This window comes from Genypterus blacodes, unplaced genomic scaffold (genome assembly GCF_046128005.1).
Source record: "Genypterus blacodes isolate CSIRO-AG114 ecotype Tasmania unplaced genomic scaffold, CSIRO-AGI_Gbla_v1 ptg000062l_1, whole genome shotgun sequence".
Taxonomy (NCBI): Eukaryota; Metazoa; Chordata; class Actinopteri; order Ophidiiformes; family Ophidiidae; genus Genypterus; species Genypterus blacodes.
The window spans coordinates 2212564-2236950 of record NW_027466874.1 but is presented as its reverse complement, the minus strand read 5'-3'; the positions used below and the strand labels follow the sequence as shown (position 1 = coordinate 2236950).

Below are 24387 nucleotides of genomic sequence, written 5' to 3'. Positions count from 1 at the left end.
GGAAACCTGTGGGGAAGTTGGCCATATGTCATAGTTCAATTATCTTCACCAACCAGTTCATTATAGTGTAATTTATTGTATATTCCTAATGTTTTGTTAGGAATTTACACTATTCCCACACTTCCAAAGTGATTAAAGGTGTTCTTGCTTAGTGTACAATAAACAAAACTAACTCAACATGTTGTACACAATGTAAATTCTGCCAACCTCATTACATCATGTTGGCCTCACAGGAGCCTGGCTGCAGTATGTGAAGGCTGACAATGAGTTTAACAGCTTTTCTAAACCAGGGGTAGAAAAAGGAGTAGATGAGAGGATTTAAAGCGGAGTTGCAATAGAACAGCCAGGATTCAACAGATGAAGTATTTGTTGTGGTGTCCTGTCCCCCCATAGAAGGAAAGAAATACGGACAGAGACAAATCAAAAACATAAGGAGGACGATACCGAGAGTTCTTGCTGCCTTTATCTCTGATTTCTTAACAGATGCAACCACAGTGTTCTTTTTAACAACAATAATTTGAGAGCGCATGATGCGTGCCTGTGCCACAGCTGACGTGGCAATAGTACGTCAATAGTTCACTTCTAATCAGTCTTCAAAGGTTCTGGCTAGTCAAAAACTTGTCTTCAGCTATAGTCTAAAAGCAGTTGAGGAAACCAGTCTTCAGATCCAAGTAAAATGTTTATTTGCAGCAAAGTACAAATGAAACAAGTGAGAGGAATACCCCGGGGTTGCTCTGGCTTGTGTCTCTTTGTCTTCTCCTTATATACTATTCTGGACCTGGGTTTTCCACGCCCCAGGCCCTTCCCCTTTATCCTAAATTTATAGGTACTTGCCACTATTATGATGACTCGTTTGATCTTAATCGTGTAAAGCAGTCTTGAAAACCCCAAAAACAGTAATGGCATCGCCTTGCCCTGATTCGCCTTTCTTGGGACTCTTCCTATTGGTTGGTCTGGGGCTGAGTTTGCTGGTAATCTTCCCATCGCAGTGTTACTGTGTGCCTACTGGGGTGTGACAGCACAACCTCAAGCTATCCGTCAGCACCCATTCATTCTCACACAACAGGTGCAGCAGGCGTCTACATGACATCAGGCCGGGTGTTCTGCAACACATGTAGTTACAACTTCACCCTCTCAGTGCTACCCCACCAGGTGCATGCACTGTGCTCAGAGCAATTATTCTCAACACTCCCCCCTTTGGTCCTGAAAGGACCACCCAATGAATGATAAATGGGAAATACCTTCTGCAATCATGCAAAGTGATGGTGATAAACCTTAAAATACATGCAATGTGACAGTGACTAGTCTAAAATACGTACAATGTGAATAATAAAGAAATCAAACACCTTCCGATTCTTCTAATTCCTGACAATGAGGTTCACTGCAGCAGATGACAACTCAGCTGCAAAACACAACCGACTGTCATCCCTTATCCTCCTGGACTAAATCCATGTGAGACTACGCAGTGATCGTCCTTGTCTGGCCTTCCAGCTGAATCTAGCGACATGGAGAGGGAAACATCCTCCCATTGCATCTGGCCAAGGTAAAACCCTCTCCAGGTGGCCAACCAGCAGTCATTGTACACATGCCTTATAACAAAAACAAACCAGTCATAAAGAAATAAACAGAAGTAACATAAGTAACCGCAATGGTATATGTGGGCAACATATGACAAAATAACACAATGATATATCTGGGTAACATAAGTGCTCATGCGCTCTATGATTTGTGACCTACTGCTACCGATATATGTATATATATATGCAGGTATATATGGAGCTTTACCCATTCCAACAAGCATCATCCCATATCCACTGTTGACCAGTTGACTCTGTGGGGCGTTCGGAAAGGAGTAATCCTTTCGGCGCGACTTGTGAGGAGCACTGCCTCTTTAGGATTTGTTTATAGAAGGATTTTCTTTTTGTTTTAACATAGTACAAAAAATATATATCTGCCTTGGGGCAGCCATAATATGGGGTTCCTCCCAGCCTGTCCCTACTCCCTTCTCACCACAGGTCAACCTCCTATTACTTTCATGCCTGAGTTGTAGCTTAAACACATCCTGTGAGAAGATAATGCCTTTGATAAACAAAGTAAAACAACCCTGGCAACTATCAGTAGGACTAAGTCCTTTTAAAGTCTTATTATTATCACTACAGTCTTGATCATACATTTATCTTTACCTTCGCCATTGACTGTAAGTTTCTATCTACTCCGCCGCCTTTTCTGCCTCTACGGCATCATAGAACTCCACCGCTCTCCGGATGAACTCCCCATTGTACGGCGCTAGCCCTTCTCCGTTGGCACAGAGACGACGCATGAGGCCATGTGGCCGGATGACGTCTGTCACCCTTTTATCTTTGAGGGATATTAAATGCAGCCACTGACGCATTTTGTGTGTTGTGTCAGACCAAATGATTCTGTGACCTCCGTCCAGAATGTTTGTCACAACTTTCTTGCTGTAGGCAGCCAGCAGATATCTGGTGTCGTTAGACCCTGGGTACACCGTAAAAGGGCTTCTGCTCTGGTCTGGATACAGGTTTTTCCACAAAAACAAGTAATATATTACAAATACATGGTATGTCAACTTCTGTACAAACAATTGTGGATGAACCGCTGTGATAGGCTGCCTTCGCTCATATCCGGTTAACACTCCAAACCCTTCATCCCAATACTGCATGTCACCCTGCTCCAATATCTGTTGAAACAGTTCGTGCAGGTGCCTTGTCCTGACATCTTTTTGTTTTTCTTCGATGCTGGGTAACGTTTCCCAGGATAGATGAGGCGTGACGGGATCTGATGCTGTCATCCATGGCGCATGCCATTCAGTCTTTACATCGATAAGGGTTGACACTGTTCCCACCAGGGTGTTAATTACCTTGGGTCCAGGGGCCAGGGATTCAATGTCTGTATGCTCGTTTATGAACTGGATTTTGGGAGTCAAGAAATCACCATAGTCCCATCCTCCTACAGTCCTTCCAGCTAAAACATTTTGGTCACGTAGCATTTTCCATTGCTCCCATCTGTTTATGTACATTACTTCGTAGGGTACATTATCGTCTTCTAGTACCATGTCTTCTTCTTCTAATTGGTCATTGCCAAAAACGGCCTGTACAGCTTCATTCAGTATGTCTTGATCTGCCATTGGCTTTATGTTCGTCCACGTCTCCAATCTTGGCCCTGCTCCCGTGCCGGCGGTGGAACACCTCCCATCGTGTTTCCCCTCATTTGGGCCTCCAGTCCACTGAGAGCTGCTGTCTGCCCTCGCAGCCGCCCTTGACAGAAGTGGATCAGTAAAGCATTGGCACGGCGCAGTTGTGATACTGTATACTGCATCAGGTCATTCTCGTCTTGCAGATGGTTCGCCTGATCTTGCAATACATGGCTCTGCCGTTCGATCTGCCTCAGACGCAGATTATCAGCTTCTAGTTGTCTCACCCGCTGACTCTTCCGACGAGCGTATAGAGCCCTTCTGGTGGCACATAATAACCTTCGTGCTCTGTCAGACAGGCCTGCTTGCAGCTGGGTGAACACATCTTTGCTCATACTCAAAATGTCCTCCCGGAGGTCACCTGGGGTGGTAAGCAGGCTGAGCGGGCGTGGCACAAACCTAGTTATGTGTCTGAGATCGTCAATCGTGAAAGCCGGTAGTTGAGGCATGAAGTTGGGAAGTTGAGGGGTGGAGTCGGGAGGTGGAGGTGCGGCAGGATGTTGTCGGACCTCGGGCGTTACCCTTGCGGTGCGTAGATTCTGAGTGGGTATCAGCGGGATGCCTCTGCTCGACTGTCCTGGACTTGGTGAGAGGCTTTGATCGTCTGGGTCCTCAGGGCTTTCTGGGCTGAAGCGTTGTTCTGGTTCCATGATGGGTGATGACCATGGATTCGGAGGAGGTCCCATCGATGGTGTCACTGGTGGGGGCATCAGGTACTGGACTCTCCTGGGGTTCTCCAGCACCTGGATGGAAAAATCATGCTGCTCCTCCTGCCACGGACTCACTCCGTCTTGGCCTGGTTGCCTAAGTGAACTATATCTATCTATCTCTGGGTGTGGTGTTTCTGTATATATGGGTGTGTTGTTTGGTCCAGTTGGGCTGTGGCTCTGCCCTGGGTCCATATCTGGAGGTGCCTGCTGGCTGGCATAGAATGCCTCCGCCATTTTTTGGCACCGTCTGTGATGAAAATATTTACAATTACTATGTACACCTTATATGATTATACACTACTATATTTCTAACTTACTACTTTATCTACTTTTCTACATATCTACTTTTCTTCATATCTACATACCGTTTGGGAGAGTGGATGGTGATTCACTTTAAGCGTAGCATTTTTCATCGGGCACACCCCCTGTCATCAGTTCAGTGGGCTCATACCCTGTCATCAGTTCAGTGGGCTCATATCCTGTCATGTGTATGTGTTCTACCTGATCGGCGTCTACCTGTATCTGGATTACTGGAAACTGTCCCGTTACTCCTGTGATCATGCGGAGGATTAGGACGCGCATCAATGGTATAACACACCCAATTACAACTAGTACTACCAGCACTATTGCTCCTAGTGCTATTCCAATTGTCTTTAGCCATTTCAGCCATCCCAATTTTCCCAGCCAATCCCAGAAGCCTTTCAACTGTGTATTCCAATTAGAATTTTTAACGTGTTCATGTCGCATGCGTTTCATTTCTGACAGGACCCGCGTCAAATTGCCTTTTGGTCCTGTATGTAACGGGATCAAGGTACAACATTCTTCTCCAATAACATCACAAACGCCTTGGTCTGCAGCCATTCTTGCTTCCAGGATAAATCTGTTCTGTAGGGTCATAATGGATGTAACATGCAGTTGTTCTCTTATCAGACCTATCCCTACTATAGTGAAGTTGATAAATCTCTGTTGATTATACCATAGGTAATTCACCCATCGGCTATTCCGTGCTATGTACTGGGCATTGTTGATGGGTCCTACAAATGGAACTGATCCTACTGCTCGTCCACTTTTTACCCATTCTGTTCCTATAGCAGTGTGTTCTTCAGGGATCCCGTATGGGACTTGGTCCCAACTAATGTATACTTCATCAGTACTTTTCCAGTCCCAGCCGTGCTCCTGACTGTTGTCCATATAGGTTTTGTCATTGGAGTCCTCGGTATCTCTCCTATTTCTGGGGTGGTCCAGAGTGTCTTGTTGCGTTATTAAAGATAGCTGACCTGTTAACATTAATGGTGCACACATACCTGTCCAATTGGGTGGTAATTTAGACAATAGTGTAGTATTGTGCTCACATATCCAGAAGATATCCCCTAGTGGCTCTGTACCCTGTCCAAAATCTGCCAGGCGGTATTGAGCCATATAGGAGGAGTTCTGTTCGTAAGTTACACGACCTCCATTGGGTATCACCTGCTTGCATTGAATGCGGGCTTTTGGCCTGGTGGTACATAACTTGGTGGTAGTTGTGGTGTTCCCTGTCTCTATTATCGGATACCATGTTTCCATGCCGCATTGTATCAGTCCTGCTGCATCTGTCATTGCCCCTGTTTTTGCATTAACGACGTTTTCTAATTCTCTCCCTCTTACTATGCAGAAAGGAAAAATCAATCCATCTGGTTTGTGAACTACTGGGGGAATTACCGTGGTAACATCATATCCTGTATATTGGAGCCGGTGTGGGCAAATTTCATCATCTTTGCTCCATCCCTTTGTTTTCCCTGCCATATGCATTGCACACTGAGCGAAACACCTGCCCTCGTTAAAATATGGGCAGCTTCCTATTGCGCTTCCTGGCAGTATTTTGAACTGTGGAATTCTTTTCGCATTATAGCAGGCGATGCATTCCCGTTTCTCTTTCTTGGCTGCAGCCATTTCCTCCGCTGAGAATCTAAGCCATGTCTGAAACATGTTACTACTCCATTGTGTAGATCGTAGTTTTTCCAGATCCCTCTTGTGTCGTTTGTTTGCTAATTGTATTTTATCTCTTGCTTCCCCTATTGTCATTTCCTGTCCTGTTTCCTGATGTTGGCATGCGATGTTTGTGCATTTTACCTGAATGATCACCATCCCTTCTCCCCGGCATTCTGCGTTGAGCGGATAACCCAGCCATTCCTTCCCTACTGGTTCGGCTGTGGCATAGGCTATTGCTAACACATGTTCATAGATGTCTGCTTTTATATACACTGTTGGTGTGACTACCCCTTTATCGACTATGCCCTTGTTAGTTGCTAACGTAATCATGGCCATGGCACATCCATCTAGTGGGTGCTGAGTGTTTGATTGGTGTGCGTTGGTTAATATAACTTCCCCCCTTGCTAACCCTCCCAAGGTTAGCACTGTAAGGGCAAACCAACTAATTTGAATCAGACCAATCGTGGCCCGGCGTTGGCGGGTAGTCTGGTGTCGGTGGGTCCACCTCCCCTGCGGGTGAGGCGGATAGCGGCGACCCGGCAGACGTCTGAATTCCTGATGGCCCTGCGTCCACATCAGGAGCGTCATCAGTACGTGACACAGCATGGTCCTCAACTGCTCTTTCACCGCTGCCTGTAGGCACTTCCCCTGCTGCAGGATCAGGCGACACCTGTCCATCAGTCGAGCCAGAACTACTAGTAGAACCGCTCGAACTACTGTGTTCACGGTGAGCCCGCAGTCTGGCCGACCGTCGCTGTGCGTGAGAGGAGCTTGAGTCACTTGAGCTACTATGGGCAGGGCTAGTGTTAGCGGGCGTGGTCTGGGGGCCGCGTTGCGCGTCCCCTTCAGCATGCTGCCGTGAGTCAGTGGTGCCTAATTGGTCAGGAAAGTGACCAGGCGGGTCAGGCGGTCGATGGCGGGTGCAGTGGTTGCGATGGAACCAAAATGGCTTACCTTCAACTTTCAAAGCAGTGGGCGTAGTGAGCACCACTTTAAAAGGCCCGTCTCTACGAGGCTCGTTCCACTGACGTCTAAAAACCCGTATATACACTTGGTCTCCCACCTGGATGTCACGGACATCTACTGGGATGTGTGTGTCGTCTTTGCTGTTGGCCTCTTTCACCTGTTGAAACACAAGCCTGTGAATTTGAGACAAAGCTTTCAGATAATCGCCCAGCTCTCGTTCCAGCTGCTGCAATGGAGGCCCCTCCGTCGGCCCTCTGTGTTGTGGAAGGGGCATCGGGCGACCTGTAAGCATTTCATGGGGAGTCAGATGTGTTAGTCGGTTAGTTTGGGAGCGCATGGCCATTAAAGCAATTGGTAAAGCATCCACCCACGTAAGCTTATGGTTGCTATCGGCAGCAATCTTAGCAATTTTAGTTTTCAAAACCCCATTTGCTCGTTCCACCGAGCCTTGTGATTGCGGATGGTAGACACAGCCAAATTTCTGTTTGATGCCCAATCTATTGAACATCTCTTTGATTACCCTTGAGATAAAATGTGGTCCACTATCTGATGAGATAGTGTCTGGTATTCCAAACCTGGGGAAAACCTCCATACACAAAAACTTAGCTACTACTTTATGGTCATTTCTAGCTGTCGCACAAGCTTCAACCCACCTACTAAACCGACACACAACCACCAATAGGTATCTTTTTCCCTGTACCCTATCAATCATGTCCACAAAATCCATCATCAGGTGTTTAAACGGACCTTCAGGCACTGGAATATGTGCCAATGGATGAGTGAACATTTTTCTAACATTATACTTTGGACAATGTTGGCATATGGATAGTTCTCTGTCAACCATCGCAGCCATGTATGGTGACCACCATACAGCCTGCAACTTTCTCAACACTTGAACTCTGGAACAGTGGTCAGGTTCATGTACTGTCTTGATTGCAATTACCAATAACGACAAAGGCAACACAAAATGCCCATGGCTACTCCTCCATAACCCATTGTGTGGAGTGGCCGTTCGTATGGCCCCCCTTTGGAGCCATAACCTTTGTTCTGCTTCAGAAACTCTGTTTTGCGCCTGTATCAATGAAGCCATGTTGGTTATAGGGGCACAATCCTGTTCAAACAGTATGGGCCCCTGAGTGGCCTGTCCCGTTGCCGCTTTTGCTGCAGCATCTGCATGATTATTGCCTCTTGCCACCGGTGAATCATTCAGCTGATGTGCTGCACATTTGACTATAGCCAATTGAGTGGGAAGCTGCATGGCCTGTATCAATTCTATCACTGCTTGCCCATGCGCCACCGGCGTGCCATCTGCACGAATGAATCCTCGTTGTTTCCAAATGCTGGCATTAATATGGCATACGCCATATCCATAAGCACTGTCTGTGTAAATGGTGGCACGTTTGCCCGAAGCCAGTTTGCATGCTGCTGTTAAAGCTTTAATCTCTGCCAATTGTGCAGAACACGGTTGGTCGAGGCTCACTGATTGTATTTGGGTAAATGTGTCGTCCAAATTGAGCTGAACTATGCCATAGCCAGCTTTTGTTCCTGTGTCTCCTCGTACACAAGATCCATCTACAAACAAAACTATGTCCGACGGAATCGGCTGGTTGTACAAGTTGTCGCGTACTTGCATAAAACTATCTGTTTCTTTAAGGCAGTCATGAGGCTCCCCTTCAGTAGGCAAAACCATTCGTGTTGCTGGATTTATCGTGGTGCATCGCTGTATTGTTAGCTCTGACCCTGACAACAGGACCTCATAGCCTGTTCGCCTGGCCTGGGTTATTACAAAACGTGGGCCAGTAAGCATTGCATGCAGTTGGTGAGACGTATATAGTATTACAGGGTGTCCCATGGTTAACACTGACGCCTTTTTGTAGGCAAATGCAGCCGCTGCTAATCCCTGGTAGCAGGGTGGCAGCCCTTCCTCTACCCTATCTAATTTGGTGCTATAGTACGCTATTGGTTGTTTACCGGTAGGAGACACCTGCATCAATACCGCACATGCATGTCCCTGTCTTTCAGCTACGTACAGGTGAAACGGCTTGCGATAGTCGAGATTGGCTAAAACTGGGGCAGTCTGCATATCTTTCTTAAGGAGTTGAAACGCTCCTTCTGCTTCCTCAGTCCATTGGAGTTGCGCTGACTGTGGGGTTTGTCCAGCTGCTCGTATCAAAGCTCTTAATGGAGCTGTTTTAATGGCATAGTCACATATCCATGGTCTGCTATATCCTGTCATTCCCAGGAAAGATAACATCTGGCCTACTGTTTGAGGCTTAGGGGCTTGACTTATGGCCATCAGCTGGGAGGGGGCAATGTGCCTTCCTTCCTCACTCAACTGTCTGCCCAAATATTCTACAGATGTTTGACAAAACTGCAGTTTACTTTTGCTCACTTTGTGTCCTCCTTCAGCTAAAACTGTTAGGACTGTGAGTGAATCTTTTTCACACTGTTCTTTGCTGCTAGAGCATATCAAAATGTCATCCACATACATTAAGGTGGTAGATTGTATGTCCAGATGGCTGAGATCATTCGCTAAAACTCGGTTAAATATTGACGGGGAGTGAACAAAACCCTGAGGGAGACGTGTATAAGTATACTGTTCCCCCTCATAGGTAAATGCAAATAGGAACTGCGACTGCGGATGAACTGGAACACTGAAGAAGGCAGAGCACAAATCAATCACTGTGTACCACTTTGTTCCTGGAGGTATGTTAGACAGTAAAGTATGTGGGTCTGGAACAACAGGTATTTCTTCTGCAACAACAGCATTAACTGCCCTTAAATCATGCACCAATCTATAGTCATTTCCATTTGGCTTTCGTATTGGAAAAATAGGTGTGTTGCATGCACTGTTAGTTTTTACTAAAACTCCTGCTTCTACCAGTCCTGAGATGATGGGCCTTATCCCTGCAACAGCTTCTTGTTTTAAAGGATACTGTTTTTGCCTTGGTAACCTAACTTCTGGTTTTATGTGAACATATAGGGGCTCCGCTGACTTTACGAGACCTACATCTGTCTTGTGTGCTGACCATACTTGTGGCGGAACTTGCTCCAACAAAGCTTCATGCTCTTTTGCAACCATCATCTGTTTCCTATCATGTCTGGGTAACTGCACCTCTTCCGCTATGGCCTCGTCTGCTTTTGTCATGCTGATCTTGAGGAACTGCCCGTCAGAGGAAATGCAAATGGCTTTACAGTCTGTAGGTGTCCATTCTTGTACCAGTTGTGCCTTCTTCATCATTGGTCCTAAATCGTGTGATTCAAAGTTTTCTGCTATTAGCAAGGTGATGTGTGGCGATGATCCCGGTACTTGGAACCATTCTTTTACCTCCTCTGTACCTATCACCTCAGCAGCTACTCCTTGGGGTCCCACAATGATGGCATCATACTGGAGGACTGTCGTATGGTTATTCATTGCTTCAATCCAGCACGTCTCATAGTCATCGTGGTCTTGATTTCCGTCATATAGCATCGTACAATGTAGAGGAAGACTTGGTTCTCGTGCCTTCTCAAACTGATGGATTATCAACGGCTTCCATGTTTCCCATGCATGTGATAGAAACGCATCTGGTGAGGTTAGCCTGATCCAAAACACTCGTGCTTCTTTCCTTTGGCCTGTATTTTGTGAAAAATCTGTTGTTGCCACTTGGGACATCATGGGGCTTGTGTGAGGGCTGACCTTATTTGGGACATCAAAGTATATGCCATTAGGTGAACACATTATTGTGGCATTTAACTGGCACAGTATATCACGCCCTAGTAAATTGATTGGTGTGTCTGCTGAATATAGCATAGGTGCACATACTACTTTGTCTCCTATTTTCATTGGAACCGGTTCAGTCAGGGGTATTATTTGTGTTTTCCCAGAGAAACCAACTGTTCGTATTTTCGGTGCCGAAAGGGGAAGTCCGGCTCCATCTCTGCCTATGCATGAGTATGTGGCACCTGTGTCTACCATAAATTTATGCTGCCGATTTTGTATTATAACGTCTATGGTAGGTTCACTTTGTGGCTGTTGCGTGAGTACAGGCGTTATCACTTCCCCCTCTTGTTCCTCTGGGCTCCCCTATTGCCACTGAGCTGCAGGTCCCATCCACAGGCCCTGATTTGATGCTCCCGGCCATGGGTTGGTAGGACAGTCTCTCTGTACGTGTCCTGTCACTCCACATCCCCAGCACTGTAGCTGTTGTCGACCTACCGGTGTTGGTGGACCATTTTGGGAGTATTGTGTCTGCTGTTGGTCGTGCAACGTCTGATCAGGTCCTCGTTGATATCGTGTTGGCGGAGGTCCTCTCCATCTTCCACGCTGGGGTGGTCCTATATTCTGCATTGGCCTCCCTCTTCCGGGCGGCGGATAGTTGCCTTGTCCCCCCTGATTGAGGTGCACATGAATTGGAGGGGCCTGCTGCATGGGTGCGTGGACAGGCTGTTGTCCTGTAGGATAACCTGCTGGGTTAGTGGGGATCATTTGCTGTCCTTGGGCAGGGGCCAGTGTAGTTGTGTACACTGGAGCTTGTGTCACCTGTACTTCCGTTTGTTTTTCTGTAGTCCCCTCAGGCTTGAATTCAGGAGCAGCCACCGTCACTGGCGCCTGGTTTTTCACCTTTTCACGATCCTTTTTTTGTTTCGTCAGTTCTCCTATCTGCAGCTGGGTTAGCTTACCGGCCAGCATTCTGTTCTGCTCCTCAGTAGCCCGTTTCTCATTTCTGTAGACATCCACGTAGTGTACGAGGTGTTCAGTGAACACAGGCCAGTCCAACTTCATTAGTCCAACAACTCCATTCAGCTTATGTTGTATCTCCTTTGGCATGGCATTCTTTACATACAACTTAAACAGAGCTTTTGATGATTCATTTACATTCCATTCACTGCCTGTCTCTGTCTTCCATTTCCGTTGGAACTGATGCAGGAACTGTAGAGGGCTGTCTTCATCCTTCAAGCTTTCCTTTTCTAATTTTGAAGGATCCATTTTAGAAGGATATTTGTCTCTCAAGGTTTTCCATACCTGTCCCCGAATAGCGTTAAAAGGGGTGTGGTCATAATTGTGGCTCTTTGTCAGTCCTACCACCCCTGCTTCTACAAAGATCTCTCCCGACACATGTTGACCCGTGATCTTCATCAGTAGTGCTTTGATGTCTCCGGCAGCCAGTTTTATCCCGCCCGTGTTGTCTTCAAATGCTGCTATCCATCTATCAGCTCCTTCTGTTAGTACAGGAAGACGGTTTATTAATCCTGTGATGTCCATAAATCCCCATGGCACATACCTCTCTGTGTTACCAGGTCCTTTTACCAGCAGTGGACCCATGACACGTTCGTGGCTCCCGTCATCATCTGTTTCATCCTCTGATTGGCATTCTGCTGCAGGTGCTTTCTTGTTTGCCCTACTGGGTGGACAAAGTGTTGCTCTCTCGGGCCTTTTGTGTGCATAGGGTCTTTTCCTTGTGGTCTGATTGCGCTTATAGGGTATTTTTCTGCTTCTCAGGTCCATTTCCCCTGTTCCAGTTGCTTCTGATAACTCTATATCCACTATAAGCTGTTGTTCAGTTACTTCGCATTCCTCTCTGTCATCATAATCATCAAAACCGTCTGTACGACGTGCTTCGTTGAGCTCACGTTCCTTGTCGAGCTCTTCCCGCAGAAATGATTCGCTTAACTCGCGTGTTCTGTTTATCTGATTTACTACTGTTCGCTCCATCTTGTCTATCAAGTCCTGTAATTTTTCCGTCTCTTTTGCCGAATCCCCTGCCCATCTCATGTCTGGTGACCCCCTGGCTTTGTAGGGTGACTGTTCCCTTTGTACCTGGCGCGTGTCTTGTTCCACCCTTACTTGTCCTGTCCTGCGTCTTTCCGCCTTCTTTGTCAGGCTTGCAGCCTCTCTGACCCTCTGTTGTTCTCTACGGCTCCATTCTATTAACATGTCCCTTCTGGACTTTTCTAATTGTTCTTGTTGTCTGTCTCCTGTTTCCGGGAGTTGCCTATAGGCTAACTCTTCTGGCAGACTACTCCTTCTAGTGGTCCTATGGTGTATCTCTTGGGGTGTCAGGCATGTTCCTGACTCTCTGACCCTGGCTCCTCTTGAGTGTGCTCCTCCTCTTGAGCTATCTCTTTCGAGTGGCAGCAGCATCTCAGATACAGCATGGCTCATGCCACGCGGTATTGGCTCTGGATCTGGCTCTTTACTGGAGTGTATGCCTGCCTTCAGGCTGCTTGCTCCCAATACCTCACTGGACCCGGAATCACTAGAGTCTGAGTTCAGTGACCTGTTGTCTTGCTCTTCTGTTTCTTCATCATACCTTAGTTTCCTTTTTTCCCTGGGGACCTTTCTTTTTCCATCTGATTGTTTTCCTGATTTCATTGTTACCACTAATGTTCCTGTTACTTTACCATCTACTCCGCCAGTCATTAGTGGGTACTGTCCTCCATGTTCTTTTCCATACGGGGGAGGAGGGGCTGATGCTTCCTGCATTAACATCTGTCTATGTGTACCCTCCATTTTAAAGTACTGCAGAATATCCTTCTGTTCCGCGTTCTTCAGTCTCTCCTTCTGATGTTTTTGGTCGTTTCTTTTATCTTTACGTCTTAGCTCCTCTTCCACATTGTCACAATTTTTTAGATCAAAGGTTCCCTGTACGGGCCACTTATTATGGCCTGCTGTGATCCTGTTCCATCTGCCCATACACTTTTGAATTTTCCTTTTTTGTGTGGGATGACGCAGCATGATAAGCTCAGCGGGTGTCAATTCTTCAGATTGTTTACTCAGCTTGACCCCCATGACCTTGCACTTTGGTCTGTTTACTTTATTTTAAACGCACTCCCTTCTTGTGCCAACTATCCTCCAGCTCCAGCCAATTCCGACTTCACTTTGCTCACCGATTCACCTCTGGGTATTTGTATGTATCCCTACACCACCTTCTATGATGATCTGCCCACTCTACTCTCTCTACTCTGAGTCCGGGGTATTTTGGTCGGTTATCATACAAAATGTCCTGTCCTAATATTATCTTTTGCCATTCAACAAATCCTCTATACTCTGGAAATGGGGAACCTTCTCTGTGTGTTGCGTCCACTGATATACAATCAATCCCACTTACACATGTTATAGCTCCCACGTTTTCTGTGTGTGACTCACTGTTTAGCAGTTGGGTAGGATCTACTCCTTCTTCCCACCACTCTCCGTTTCTCCACCTTTCCCTGTGGTGTTCGTTGGTGCCTACACACACAACTTCAGTGTCCCACAGAGCATTTAAATACTGTAAAGCGGGGTGAGGGGGTGTCTTTGTGAGACGATTACTCTTCCTCAGGTGTTGACATAAATCTTCATACGTTAAAACAAATGCCCACCACGGAGACAGGCTCGCAGCCCTTATTTTAAACCTATACGCGGAGTAACTTTTGCTAAATGGATCAATTTCTAGATTGGTTACTCATACACTCTTCTAAATATTAAACTACTTGCACGCCGTATGCAAGATTGCTATCTAAACTGACCTTCTAAAATCAGAACACAGCAACATTATTCACAATTCCAAACATAGCAACTTATTCAAACTTCATTTCCACTTCTATTTACATTAAAAAATAACATGCATGCATAAATGTAGCGTATACTGCTTATAGTTCTATCCACTTTTTTCTTTCTCCACTACTCCTTCCTTATCCTCTATTTACACATATATACACAAGGCCTTTTAAAACAAAATGCTCTGGCTTCCTGCCAGTTACTACCCCTGGCACTCTGCCAGTTATTTCCCTGGGCTCTCTGCCCGGTACTTCTTCTGGCTTCCTGCCAGTTACTTCCCTGGGCTCCCTGCCCGGTACTTTTCTACATCTGAGTCGCCCCGGAGAGGGCACGGCGACTTTCTTCAGATTTCTTTTTTTCCCTGCTTGTGTCACCCCAGAGAGGGCACGGCGACAGACGTCTTCAAGCGGTACTTCTACGTTAAATAACTTATTCTCTTATCTAGCTTTGGTCGTCCCTGAAAGGGCATAGCGACATTGCTTTTTCCCTGCTTGGAGTCGCCCCGGAGAGGGCACGGCGACAGACGTCTTCCAGCGGTACTTTTACTCTTATCTCATACCATCCCTGTGGTATAGATTTTTCCCTTAAATAACTTCACAACAATAAATGCTTAAATTCCATTCACACTCATATTCATACTCCTTCTTACTGATTCTTCTGAGAGTTTCTCTGCATATTTCACGAACGCATAGATCATACCAGCCCAACAGACCAATGACAAACAAAGCCACATACAGATCAAACAATTAAATATCACTCTTTGACATTTATCCATCATCCCATCGTGTCAGAATCAGTCATTCATAATCTTGGATCTGACGACAGTTTTCAACTCTTATTTGTTAGTCAATACTTATCTCATTAATTCTAAATCTGGGTCTTTTTGGGAGAGGTGACAATACCTTGTGACCGTGGGATCAGACAAAGGCCAGGGACACCACCCAATAAATTTGGAAAAAGAAAAAAGGAATTGTTTCTCACCTTTCTGGTGGATTTTGGGCCCTTGGGTTGGTCCCACCTCCTCTGACGACCCCACTGGTCCCTCGGCCGCACCGTCCCTCCTGGCTGTTAGCTCGCCAAATGACGTGGCAATAGTACGTCAATAGTTCACTTCTAATCAGTCTTCAAAGGTTCTGGCTAGTCAAAAACTTGTCTTCAGCTATAGTCTAAAAGCAGTTGAGGAAACCAGTCTTCAGATCCAAGTAAAATGTTTATTTGCAGCAAAGTACAAATGAAACAAGTGAGAGGAATACCCCGGGGTTGCTCTGGCTTGTGTCTCTTTGTCTTCTCCTTATATACTATTCTGGACCTGGGTTTTCCACGCCCCAGGCCCTTCCCCTTTATCCTAAATTTATAGGTACTTGCCACTATTATGATGACTCGTTTGATCTTAATCGTGTAAAGCAGTCTTGAAAACCCCAAAAACAGTAATGGCATCGCCTTGCCCTGATTCGCCTTTCTTGGGACTCTTCCTATTGGTTGGTCTGGGGCTGAGTTTGCTGGTAATCTTCCCATCGCAGTGTTACTGTGTGCCTACTGGGGTGTGACAGCACAACCTCAAGCTATCCGTCAGCACCCATTCATTCTCACACAACAGGTGCAGCAGGCGTCTACATGACATCAGGCCGGGTGTTCTGCAACACATGTAGTTACAACTTCACCCTCTCAGTGCTACCCCACCAGGTGCATGCACTGTGCTCAGAGCAATTATTCTCAACACAGCCACCCCAAATACCCTCATATAGAGAACTATCATAACAGTAACAGGGCCTATAAAGGTAAGAATTATGTCAACTGACCCTGCAATGTAGCTTATTACAACCACACATTCAGTCACATCCGCTTTTGCCAAGTAGTCTTTCAGCATTACTGTGTTGTAAACAACAGAGCAGCTCCAACACAAACACACACACATTTTAGCTTTGTTTTGTGTCATAATGTAGGAATAACGAAGGGGACAACAAATAGCTACATATCGGTCAATAGATATGAGCACCATGCTCCCAACAGATGCAGAAGTGAGGATAAAACTCAACAAGTCCATAAAGTTACAAATGATTTTACCTAGAAACAAGCAAGAATGCATTGAGGCAATAGAAAGTGGCATCACCAGGAGCCCCATGAGCAGATCAGACACAGCCAGGGAGAGCAGGAGGACATTGGTGGAAGTTTGGAGCTGCCTGCAGTGAGAGATTACGATTTTGAAAATTAGTTGTAGTTTTTTCCTGTGTGTCATATTGAGCTACAGGACGACCAAATTTACACTTTAAAGGAGACACAGATGCATGACAAATAAACATATACATACTTTTACATCATAGTTTCACCGCCATACTGTATATCAGCTCCAAAACAAAAAAGGCTGAAGTGAATTGTCCATAGAAATGGAAATTTGTTTTGATTGCTGTTAAATGTGACACCTTACGGAAACCGCACACATAATGAGGTTCTCATTTGCAAGAAGGAACAATGATCAAATTAGCTACATGCAACACACAGTGGAGTCTGAGGGCTGACGGAGAGCTAAACTTGGTCTCTATGCATAGTAATTATAATCATAAAGCTGTCATTCCACATTTTTGCTTGTATTCTTGTTGCACTGTAGATGACAACCCTTCCTTTTCTAAACTGTATTTAGAATTTGTGAGAAATGTATCTGTGCCTGAAGTGGGAGATGGAGATGATGACCAGCAGGTTGAGCATCACAGTGAGCAGCGCGATGAAGGACAGCAGTGTGTCAATGAGAATGACCTGAGAGGGAAGAGGAGTTGGCTTGCAGGAGCTGTTGAGGAGAGAAATGTTAAGCTCAGCTTCCTCCAATCCCCCCTCCATCTTCAGAAGTAGAGATGTGAAAAGAGAGCTGCTGATCTCTAGCAACCCTCTGATTCACCTCTTTCTGCAATTGTTCATTTATCTCAGTTGCCTCATGTTCATTTCCATGACTGTTCTTGATGCCTTTCCGTTTCTTCAGCAGGCACTCCTTCCCATTTAGATTTGTTCGGTTACCTAACTCCCCCTTCCCCATCTCCTCCCTATTTCATCATCCTCTCCACTTCTTCACACCTGTCTTGTCCTTTGTGCGTTCTACCTGCCACTAGTTTTGCTCCTATGTCAGTTTAACTTCTCCCACTTAATTCTGAAGGCTGTGTTAGATTACTGTAGTCCAAGACACTTGCCTCATGAGTCAAATCTCACACTGTCTTCTCAAATCACAAGTCAGAAACTTCCTCATAGCTTGCTATTACTGTAAGAGCAATTCAGCTTGACATACCTTCTGCCTTCATAGCAATTACTTACTTGTCCTGTGCATGTTCACACAGAGTAGGATCCTGGCATAGCAGCCATTGGGCAAGACGCAGTGTGCAGGGTGGTCAGACAATCACAGAGACACACACAAACAGACAATTGCATGCCCTTCCACTGGGAAGCAGTGTTTATAACTGTATAGGACATAGATCAAATCTCGTACTTTCCCTTGTCATGGAACTACTGGACTACATGGAATAGTAAAAAGGAATCATGTTCAGCAGCGATCTTCATTACAGAACTAACAATCATGAAAAGGCAAAACAATTAATGGTCAAATCTTATCCTCAGAATGGGGAGATATTACATTTGACACAAACACATTAACAAACACCCACACAGCAATAGACAATGCACAAAGACGCACAATGATCCCAATGGAGGCAGAAGAACTGTAATTTCCCTCGGGATAATACACTTTCATCTTATCTTATCTTAAATGAGGAGAAAACTGAAATTCCTAATAGGCCCAAGAGCAGGACAGGCACAGCCAGGGGGAGGAGGAGGAACACCGGTATTATGAGCTATATGGTCCCAACAGAGGCAGAGGTGAGGATAAAACCCAAATAGTTTAAAAGAAGATAAATGATTTTACTCAGAAACCAGCAGGAATGCAGAGGTGAGGATATGGAATGATGTAAAGACACCCAAAAGCAGGTCAGACACAGCCAGCGAGAGGAGGAGGACATTGAAGACCATAGGTTGTAGTTTGTAGTCATTCTTATTGAGTTTATTGAGCTTCCAATTAAAAATGCAAGTCACACTCAGAGTTTGGATTATGGTAACATTTTGCAACACTATTGATGCACATACAGTGTGCATAAAAAATGTCTTTTTACATGTTCTGTCATCATCTTTGAGATGATGACAGAACAGCCAGGGAGCCTTATGTTATTAAAAAACCTGTTTGCTGTGGACCTGATTACATATTAATCTCACTTCTATGTTATTCATTGTACAAACAAAAACAGGAGAGTTAGAGTCATAAAACTGAGCACAAACACTTTTGCAGCTTTATTATGTAGTGAAAAACTCCTACAGTGTACAAAAGGGAAACTAAAAACACCGGTTAACATATTGAGGGGAAATCTATGTGCTTCACATAAAAACATGTTAAAAGACATTTTCAGACAAAATAATGCATTCAAAAACATTTATTTATTTATCTATTTAAAACATATTTGATCATTTAAATGAGAGAATAAGCAACGAGCAACTGCAGTTAATGTATACTTCACAAATATTATTCATTGCATCATGCAGGTTATTTTATTCATAATTTTTACTATGCTTAAGCCTCTAATTCATTGTGATAGATTCTGTTACACTGTAAGGAAACCTGTGGGGAAGTTGGCCATATGTCATAGTTCAATTATCTTCACCAACCAGTTCATTATGGTGTAATTAAATGTATATTCCTAATGTTTTGTTAGGAATTTACACTATTCCCACACTTCCAAAGTGATAAAAGGTGTTCTTGCTTAGTGTACGATAAACAAAACTAACTCAACATGTTGTACACAATGTAAATTCTGCCAACCTCATTACATCATGTTGGCCTCACAGGAGCCTGGCTGCAGTATGTGAAGGCTGACAATGAGTTTGACAGCTTTTCTAAACCAGGGGTAGAAAAAGGAGTAGATGAGAGGATTTATAGTGGAGTTACAGTGGAATAGCCAGATTTCAATAGATACATTTTTATTTACTGTGTCCTGCCCTCCCAAAGTGGGAAAGAAATACGGGGAGAGACAAATCAAAAACATAAGGAGGACGATACTGAGAGTTCTTGCTGCCTTTATCTCTGATTTCTTAACTGTTGCAACCACAGTGTTCTTTTTAACAACAGTAATTTGAGAGCGCATGATGCGTGCCTGTGCCACAGCCACCCCAAATACCCTCATATAGAGAACTATCATAACAGTAACAGGGCCTATAAAGGTAAGAATTAGGTCAACTGACCCTGCAATGTAGCTTATTACAACAACACATTCAGTCACATCCGCTTTTGCCAAGTAGTCTTTCAGCATTACTGTGTTGTAAACAACAGAGCAGCTCCAACACAAACACACACACATTTTAGCTTTGTTTTGTGTCATAATGTAGGAATAACGAAGGGGACAACAAATAGCTACATATCGGTCAATAGATATGAGCACCATGCTCCCAACAGATGCAGAAGTGAGGATAAAACTCAACAAGTCCATAAAGTTACAAATGATTTTACCTAGAAACAAGCAAGAATGCATTGAGGCAATAGAAAGTGGCATCACCAGGAGCCCCATGAGCAGATCAGACACAGCCAGGGAGAGCAGGAGGACATTGGTGGAAGTTTGAAGCTGCCTGCAGTGAGAGATTATGATTTTGAAAATTAGTAGTGGTTTTTTCCTGTGTGTCACATTGAGCTACAGGATGACCAAATTACACTTTAAAGGAGACACAGATGCATGACAAATAAACATATACATACTTTTACATCATAGTTTCACCGCCATACTGTATATCAGCTCCAAAACAGAAAGGTTGAAGCATGAATTGTCCATTGTGCAAGAAGGAACAATGATCAAATTAGCTACATGCAACACACAGTGGAGTCTGAGGGCTGACGGAGAGCTAAACTTGGTATCTTTGCTTAGTAATTATAATCATAAAGCTGTCATTCCACATTTTTGCTTGTATTCTTGTTGCACTGTAGATGACAACCCTTCCTTTTCTAAACTGTATTTAGAATTTGTGAGAAATGTATCTGTGCCTGAAGTGGGAGATGGAGATGATGACCAGCAGGTTGAGCATCACAGTGAGCAGCGCGATGAAGGACAGCAGTGTGTCAATGAGAATGACCTGAGAGGAAAGAGGAGTTGGCTTGCAGGAGCTGTTGAGGAGAGAAATGTTGAGCTCTGCTCCCTCCAATCCCCCCTCCATCTTCAGAAGTAGAGATGTGAAAAGAGAGCTGCTGATCTCTAGCAACCCTCTGATTCACCTCTTTCTGCAATTGTTCATTTATCTCAGTTGCCTCATGTTCATTTCCATGACTGTTCTTGATGCCTTTCCGTTTCTTCAGCAGGCACTCCTTCCCATTTAGATTTTTTCGGTTACCTAACTCCCCCTTCCCCATCTCCTCCCTATTTCATCATCCTCTCCACTTCTTCACACCTGTCTTGTCCTTTGTGCGTTCTACCTGCCACTAGTTTTGCTCCTTTGTCAGTTTAACTTCTCCCACTTAATTCTGAAGGCTGTGTTAGATTACTGTAGTCCAAGACACTTGCCTCATGAGTCAAATCTCACACTGTCTTCTCAAATCACAAGTCAGAAACTTCCTCATAGCTTGCTATTACTGTAAGAGCAATTCAGCTTGACATACCTTCTGCCTTCATAGCAATTACTTACTTGTCCTGTGCATGTTCACACAGAGTAGGATCCTGGCATAGCAGCCATTGGGCAAGACGCAGTGTGCAGGGTGGTCAGACAATCACAGAGACACACACAAACAGACAATTGCATGCCCTTCCACTGGGAAGCAGTGTTTATAACTGTATAGGACATAGATCAAATCTCGTACTTTCCCTTGTCATGGAACTACTGGACTACATGGAATAGTAAAAAGGAATCATGTTCAGCAGCGATCTTCATTACAGAACTAACAATCATGAAAAGGCAAAACAATTAATGGTCAAATCTTATCCTCAGAATGGGGAGATATTACATTTGACACAAACACATTAACAAACACCCACACAGCAATAGACAATGCACAAAGACGCACAATGATCCCAATGGAGGCAGAAGAACTGTAATTTCCCTCGGGATAATACACTTTCATCTTATCTTATCTTAAATGAGGAGAAAACTGAAATTCCTAATAGGCCCAAGAGCAGGACAGGCACAGCCAGGGGGAGGAGGAGGAACACCGGTATTATGAGCTATATGGTCCCAACAGAGGCAGAGGTGAGGATAGAACCCAAATAGTTTAAAAGAAGATAAATGATTTTACTCAGAAACCAGCAGGAATGCAGAGGTGAGGATATGGAATGATGTAAAGACACCCAAAAGCAGGTCAGACACAGCCAGCGAGAGGAGGAGGACATTGAAGACCATAGGTTGTAGTTTGTAGTCATTCATGTTGAGTTTATTGAGCTTCCAATTAAAAATGCAAGTCACACTCAGAGTTTGGATTATGGTAACATTTTGCAACACTATTGATGCACATACAGTGTGCATAAAAAATGTCTTTTTACATGTTCTGTCATCATCTTTGAGATGATGACAGAACAGCCAGGGAGCCTTATGTTATTAAAAAACCTGTTTGCTGTGGACCTGATTACATATTAATCTCACTTCTGTGTTATTCATTGTACAAACAAAAACAGGAGAGTTAGAGTCATAAAACTGAGCACAAACACTTTTGCAGCTTTATTATGTAGTGAAAAACTCCTACAGTGTACAAAAGGGAAACTAAAAACACCGGTTAACATATTGAGGTGAAATCTATGTGCTTCACATAAAAACATGTTAAAAGACATTTTCAGACAAAATAATGCATTCAAAAACATTTATTTATTTATCTATTTAAAACATATTTGATCATTTAAATGAGAGAATAAGCAACGAGCAACTGCAGTTAATGTATACTTCACAAATATTATTCATTGCATCATGCAGGTTATTTTATTCATAATTTTTACTATGCTTAAGCCTCTAATTCATTGTGATAGATTCTGTTTTTAAAGTAAATTTACACTATAAGGAAACCTGTGGGGAAGTTGGCCATATGTCATAGTTCAATTATCTTCACCAACCAGTTCATTATAGTGTAATTTATTGTATATTCCTAATGTTTTGTTAGGAATTTACACTATTCCCACACTTCCAAAGTGATTAAAGGTGTTCTTGCTTAGTGTACAATAAACAAAACTAACTCAACATGTTGTACACAATGTAAATTCTGCCAACCTCATTACATCATGTTGGCCTCACAGGAGCCTGGCTGCAGTATGTGAAGGCTGACAATGAGTTTGACAGCTTTTCTAAACCAGGGGTAGAAAAAGGAGTAGATGAGAGGATTTATAGTGGAGTTACAGTGGAAAAGCCAGATTTCAACAGATACATTTTTATTTACTGTGTCCTGCCCTCCCAAAGTGGGAAAGAAATACGGAGAGAGACAAATCAAAAACATAAGCAGGACGATACTGAGAGTTCTTGCTGCCTTTATCTCTGATTTCTTAACTGTTGCAACCACAGTGTTCTTTTTAACAACAGTAATTTGAGAGCGCATGATGCGTGCCTGTGCCACAGCCACCCCAAATACCCTCATATAGAGAACTATCATAACAGTAACAGGGCCTATAAAGGTAAGAATTAGGTCAACTGACCCTGCGATGTTGCTTATTACAACCACACATTCGGTCACATCCGCTTTTGCCAAGTAGTCTTTCAGCATTACTGTGTTGTAAACAACAGAGCAGCTCCAACACAAACACACACACATTTTAGCTTTGTTTTGTGGCAAAATGTAGGAATAACGAAGGGGACAACAAATAGCTACATATCGGTCAAAAGATATTAGCACCATGCTCCCAACAGATGCAGAAGTGAGGATAAAACTCAACAAGTCCATAAAGTTACAAATGATTTTACCTAGAAACAAGCAAGAATGCATTGAGGCAATAGAAAGTGGCATCACCAGGAGCCCCATGAGCAGATCAGACACAGCCAGGGAGAGCAGGAGGACATTGGTGGAAGTTTGAAGCTGCCTGCAGTGAGAGATTATGATTTTGAAAATTAGTAGTGGTTTTTTCCTGTGTGTCACATTGAGCTACAGGACGACCAAATTACACTTTAAAGGAGACACAGATGCATGACAAATAAACATATACATACTTTTACATCATAGTTTCACCGCCATACTGTATATCAGCTCCAAAACAAAAAAGGCTGAAGCATGAATTGTCCATTGTGCAAGAAGAAACAATGGTCAAATTAGCTACATGCAACACACAGTGGAGTCTGAGGGCTGACGGAGAGCTAAACTTGGCTAAACTTGGTCTGTGCATAGTAATTATAATCATAAAGCTGTCATTCCACATTTTTGCTTGTATTCTTGTTGCACTGTAGATGAAAACCCTTCCTTTTCTAAACTGTATTTAGAATTTGTGAGAATTGTATCAGTACCTGAAGTGGGAGATGGAGATGATGACCAGCAGGTTGAGCATCACAGTGAGCAGCGCGATGAAGGACAGCAGTGTGTCAATGAGAATGACCTGAGAGGAAAGAGGAGTTGGCTTGCAGGAGCTGTTGAGGAGAGAAATGTTGAGCTCTGCTCCCTCCAATCCCCCCTCCATCTTCAGAAGTAGAGATGTGAAAAGAGAGCTGCTGATCTCTAGCAACCCTCTGATTCACCTCTTTCTGCAATTGTTCATTTATCTCAGTTGCCTCCTGTTCATTTCCATGACTGTTCTTGATGCCTTTCTGTTTTTTCAGCAGGCACTCCTTCCCATTTAGATTTTTTCGGTTACCTAACTCCCCCTTCCCCATCTCCTCCCTATTTCATCATCCTCTCCACTTCTTCACACCTGTCTTGTCCTTTGTGCGTTCTACCTGCCACTAGTTTTGCTCCTGTGTCAGTTTAACTTCTCCCACTTAATTCTGAAGGCTGTGTTAGATTACTGTAGGCCAAGACAATTGCCTCATTATTGCAATTACTTACTTGTCCT

General features: G+C 44.2%; 3 protein-coding genes across 3 annotated transcripts; all 3 read right to left on the bottom strand.

Moving 5' to 3' along the window:
- Positions 1-211: 211 nt before the first annotated feature.
- Positions 212-17399, bottom strand: LOC143003625 (trace amine-associated receptor 13c-like). Its single transcript, XM_076154396.1, has 5 exons — positions 17298-17399; positions 17037-17206; positions 16101-16554; positions 7505-7508; positions 212-549 (listed from the first exon to the last, which is right to left on the bottom strand). The coding sequence occupies exons 1-5, from the start codon at positions 17397-17399 to the stop codon at positions 212-214; spliced, it is 1068 nt and encodes a 355-aa protein (XP_076010511.1).
- Positions 17400-19224: 1825 nt separating this feature from the next.
- LOC143003623 (trace amine-associated receptor 13c-like) lies at positions 19225-20599 on the bottom strand. The gene is made up of 2 exons (XM_076154395.1): positions 20430-20599; positions 19225-20020 (listed from the first exon to the last, which is right to left on the bottom strand). Exons 1-2 carry the CDS (start codon positions 20597-20599, stop codon positions 19225-19227), a joined length of 966 nt encoding a protein of 321 aa, XP_076010510.1.
- Positions 20600-22631: 2032 nt separating this feature from the next.
- Positions 22632-24015, bottom strand: LOC143003622 (trace amine-associated receptor 13c-like). The gene is made up of 2 exons (XM_076154394.1): positions 23846-24015; positions 22632-23427 (listed from the first exon to the last, which is right to left on the bottom strand). Exons 1-2 carry the CDS (start codon positions 24013-24015, stop codon positions 22632-22634), a joined length of 966 nt encoding a protein of 321 aa, XP_076010509.1.
- Between the last annotated feature and the right edge of the window lie 372 nt (positions 24016-24387).

What these genes read in the sequence shown, in the direction of transcription:
- LOC143003622 (XM_076154394.1), bottom strand. Translation starts at nt 24,015, where the DNA reads ATGGAGGGGGGATTGGAGGGAGCAGAGCTCAACATTTCTCTCCTCAAC. An exon ending in ATCTCCATCTCCCACTTCAG is followed by an intron (nt 23,428 to 23,845) that starts GTACTGATACAA and finishes CTCTCACTGCAG; the next exon opens with GCAGCTTCAAACTTCCACCA.
- LOC143003623 (XM_076154395.1), bottom strand. Translation starts at nt 20,599, where the DNA reads ATGGAGGGGGGATTGGAGGGAGCAGAGCTCAACATTTCTCTCCTCAAC. An exon ending in ATCTCCATCTCCCACTTCAG is followed by an intron (nt 20,021 to 20,429) that starts GCACAGATACAT and finishes CTCTCACTGCAG; the next exon opens with GCAGCTTCAAACTTCCACCA.
- LOC143003625 (XM_076154396.1), bottom strand. Translation starts at nt 17,399, where the DNA reads ATGGGGAAGGGGGAGTTAGGTAACCGAACAAATCTAAATGGGAAGGAG. An exon ending in GTCATGGAAATGAACATGAG is followed by an intron (nt 17,207 to 17,297) that starts GCAACTGAGATA and finishes CTACTTCTGAAG; the next exon opens with ATGGAGGGGGGATTGGAGGA. An exon ending in ATCTCCATCTCCCACTTCAG is followed by an intron (nt 16,555 to 17,036) that starts GCACAGATACAT and finishes CTCTCACTGCAG; the next exon opens with GCAGCTCCAAACTTCCACCA.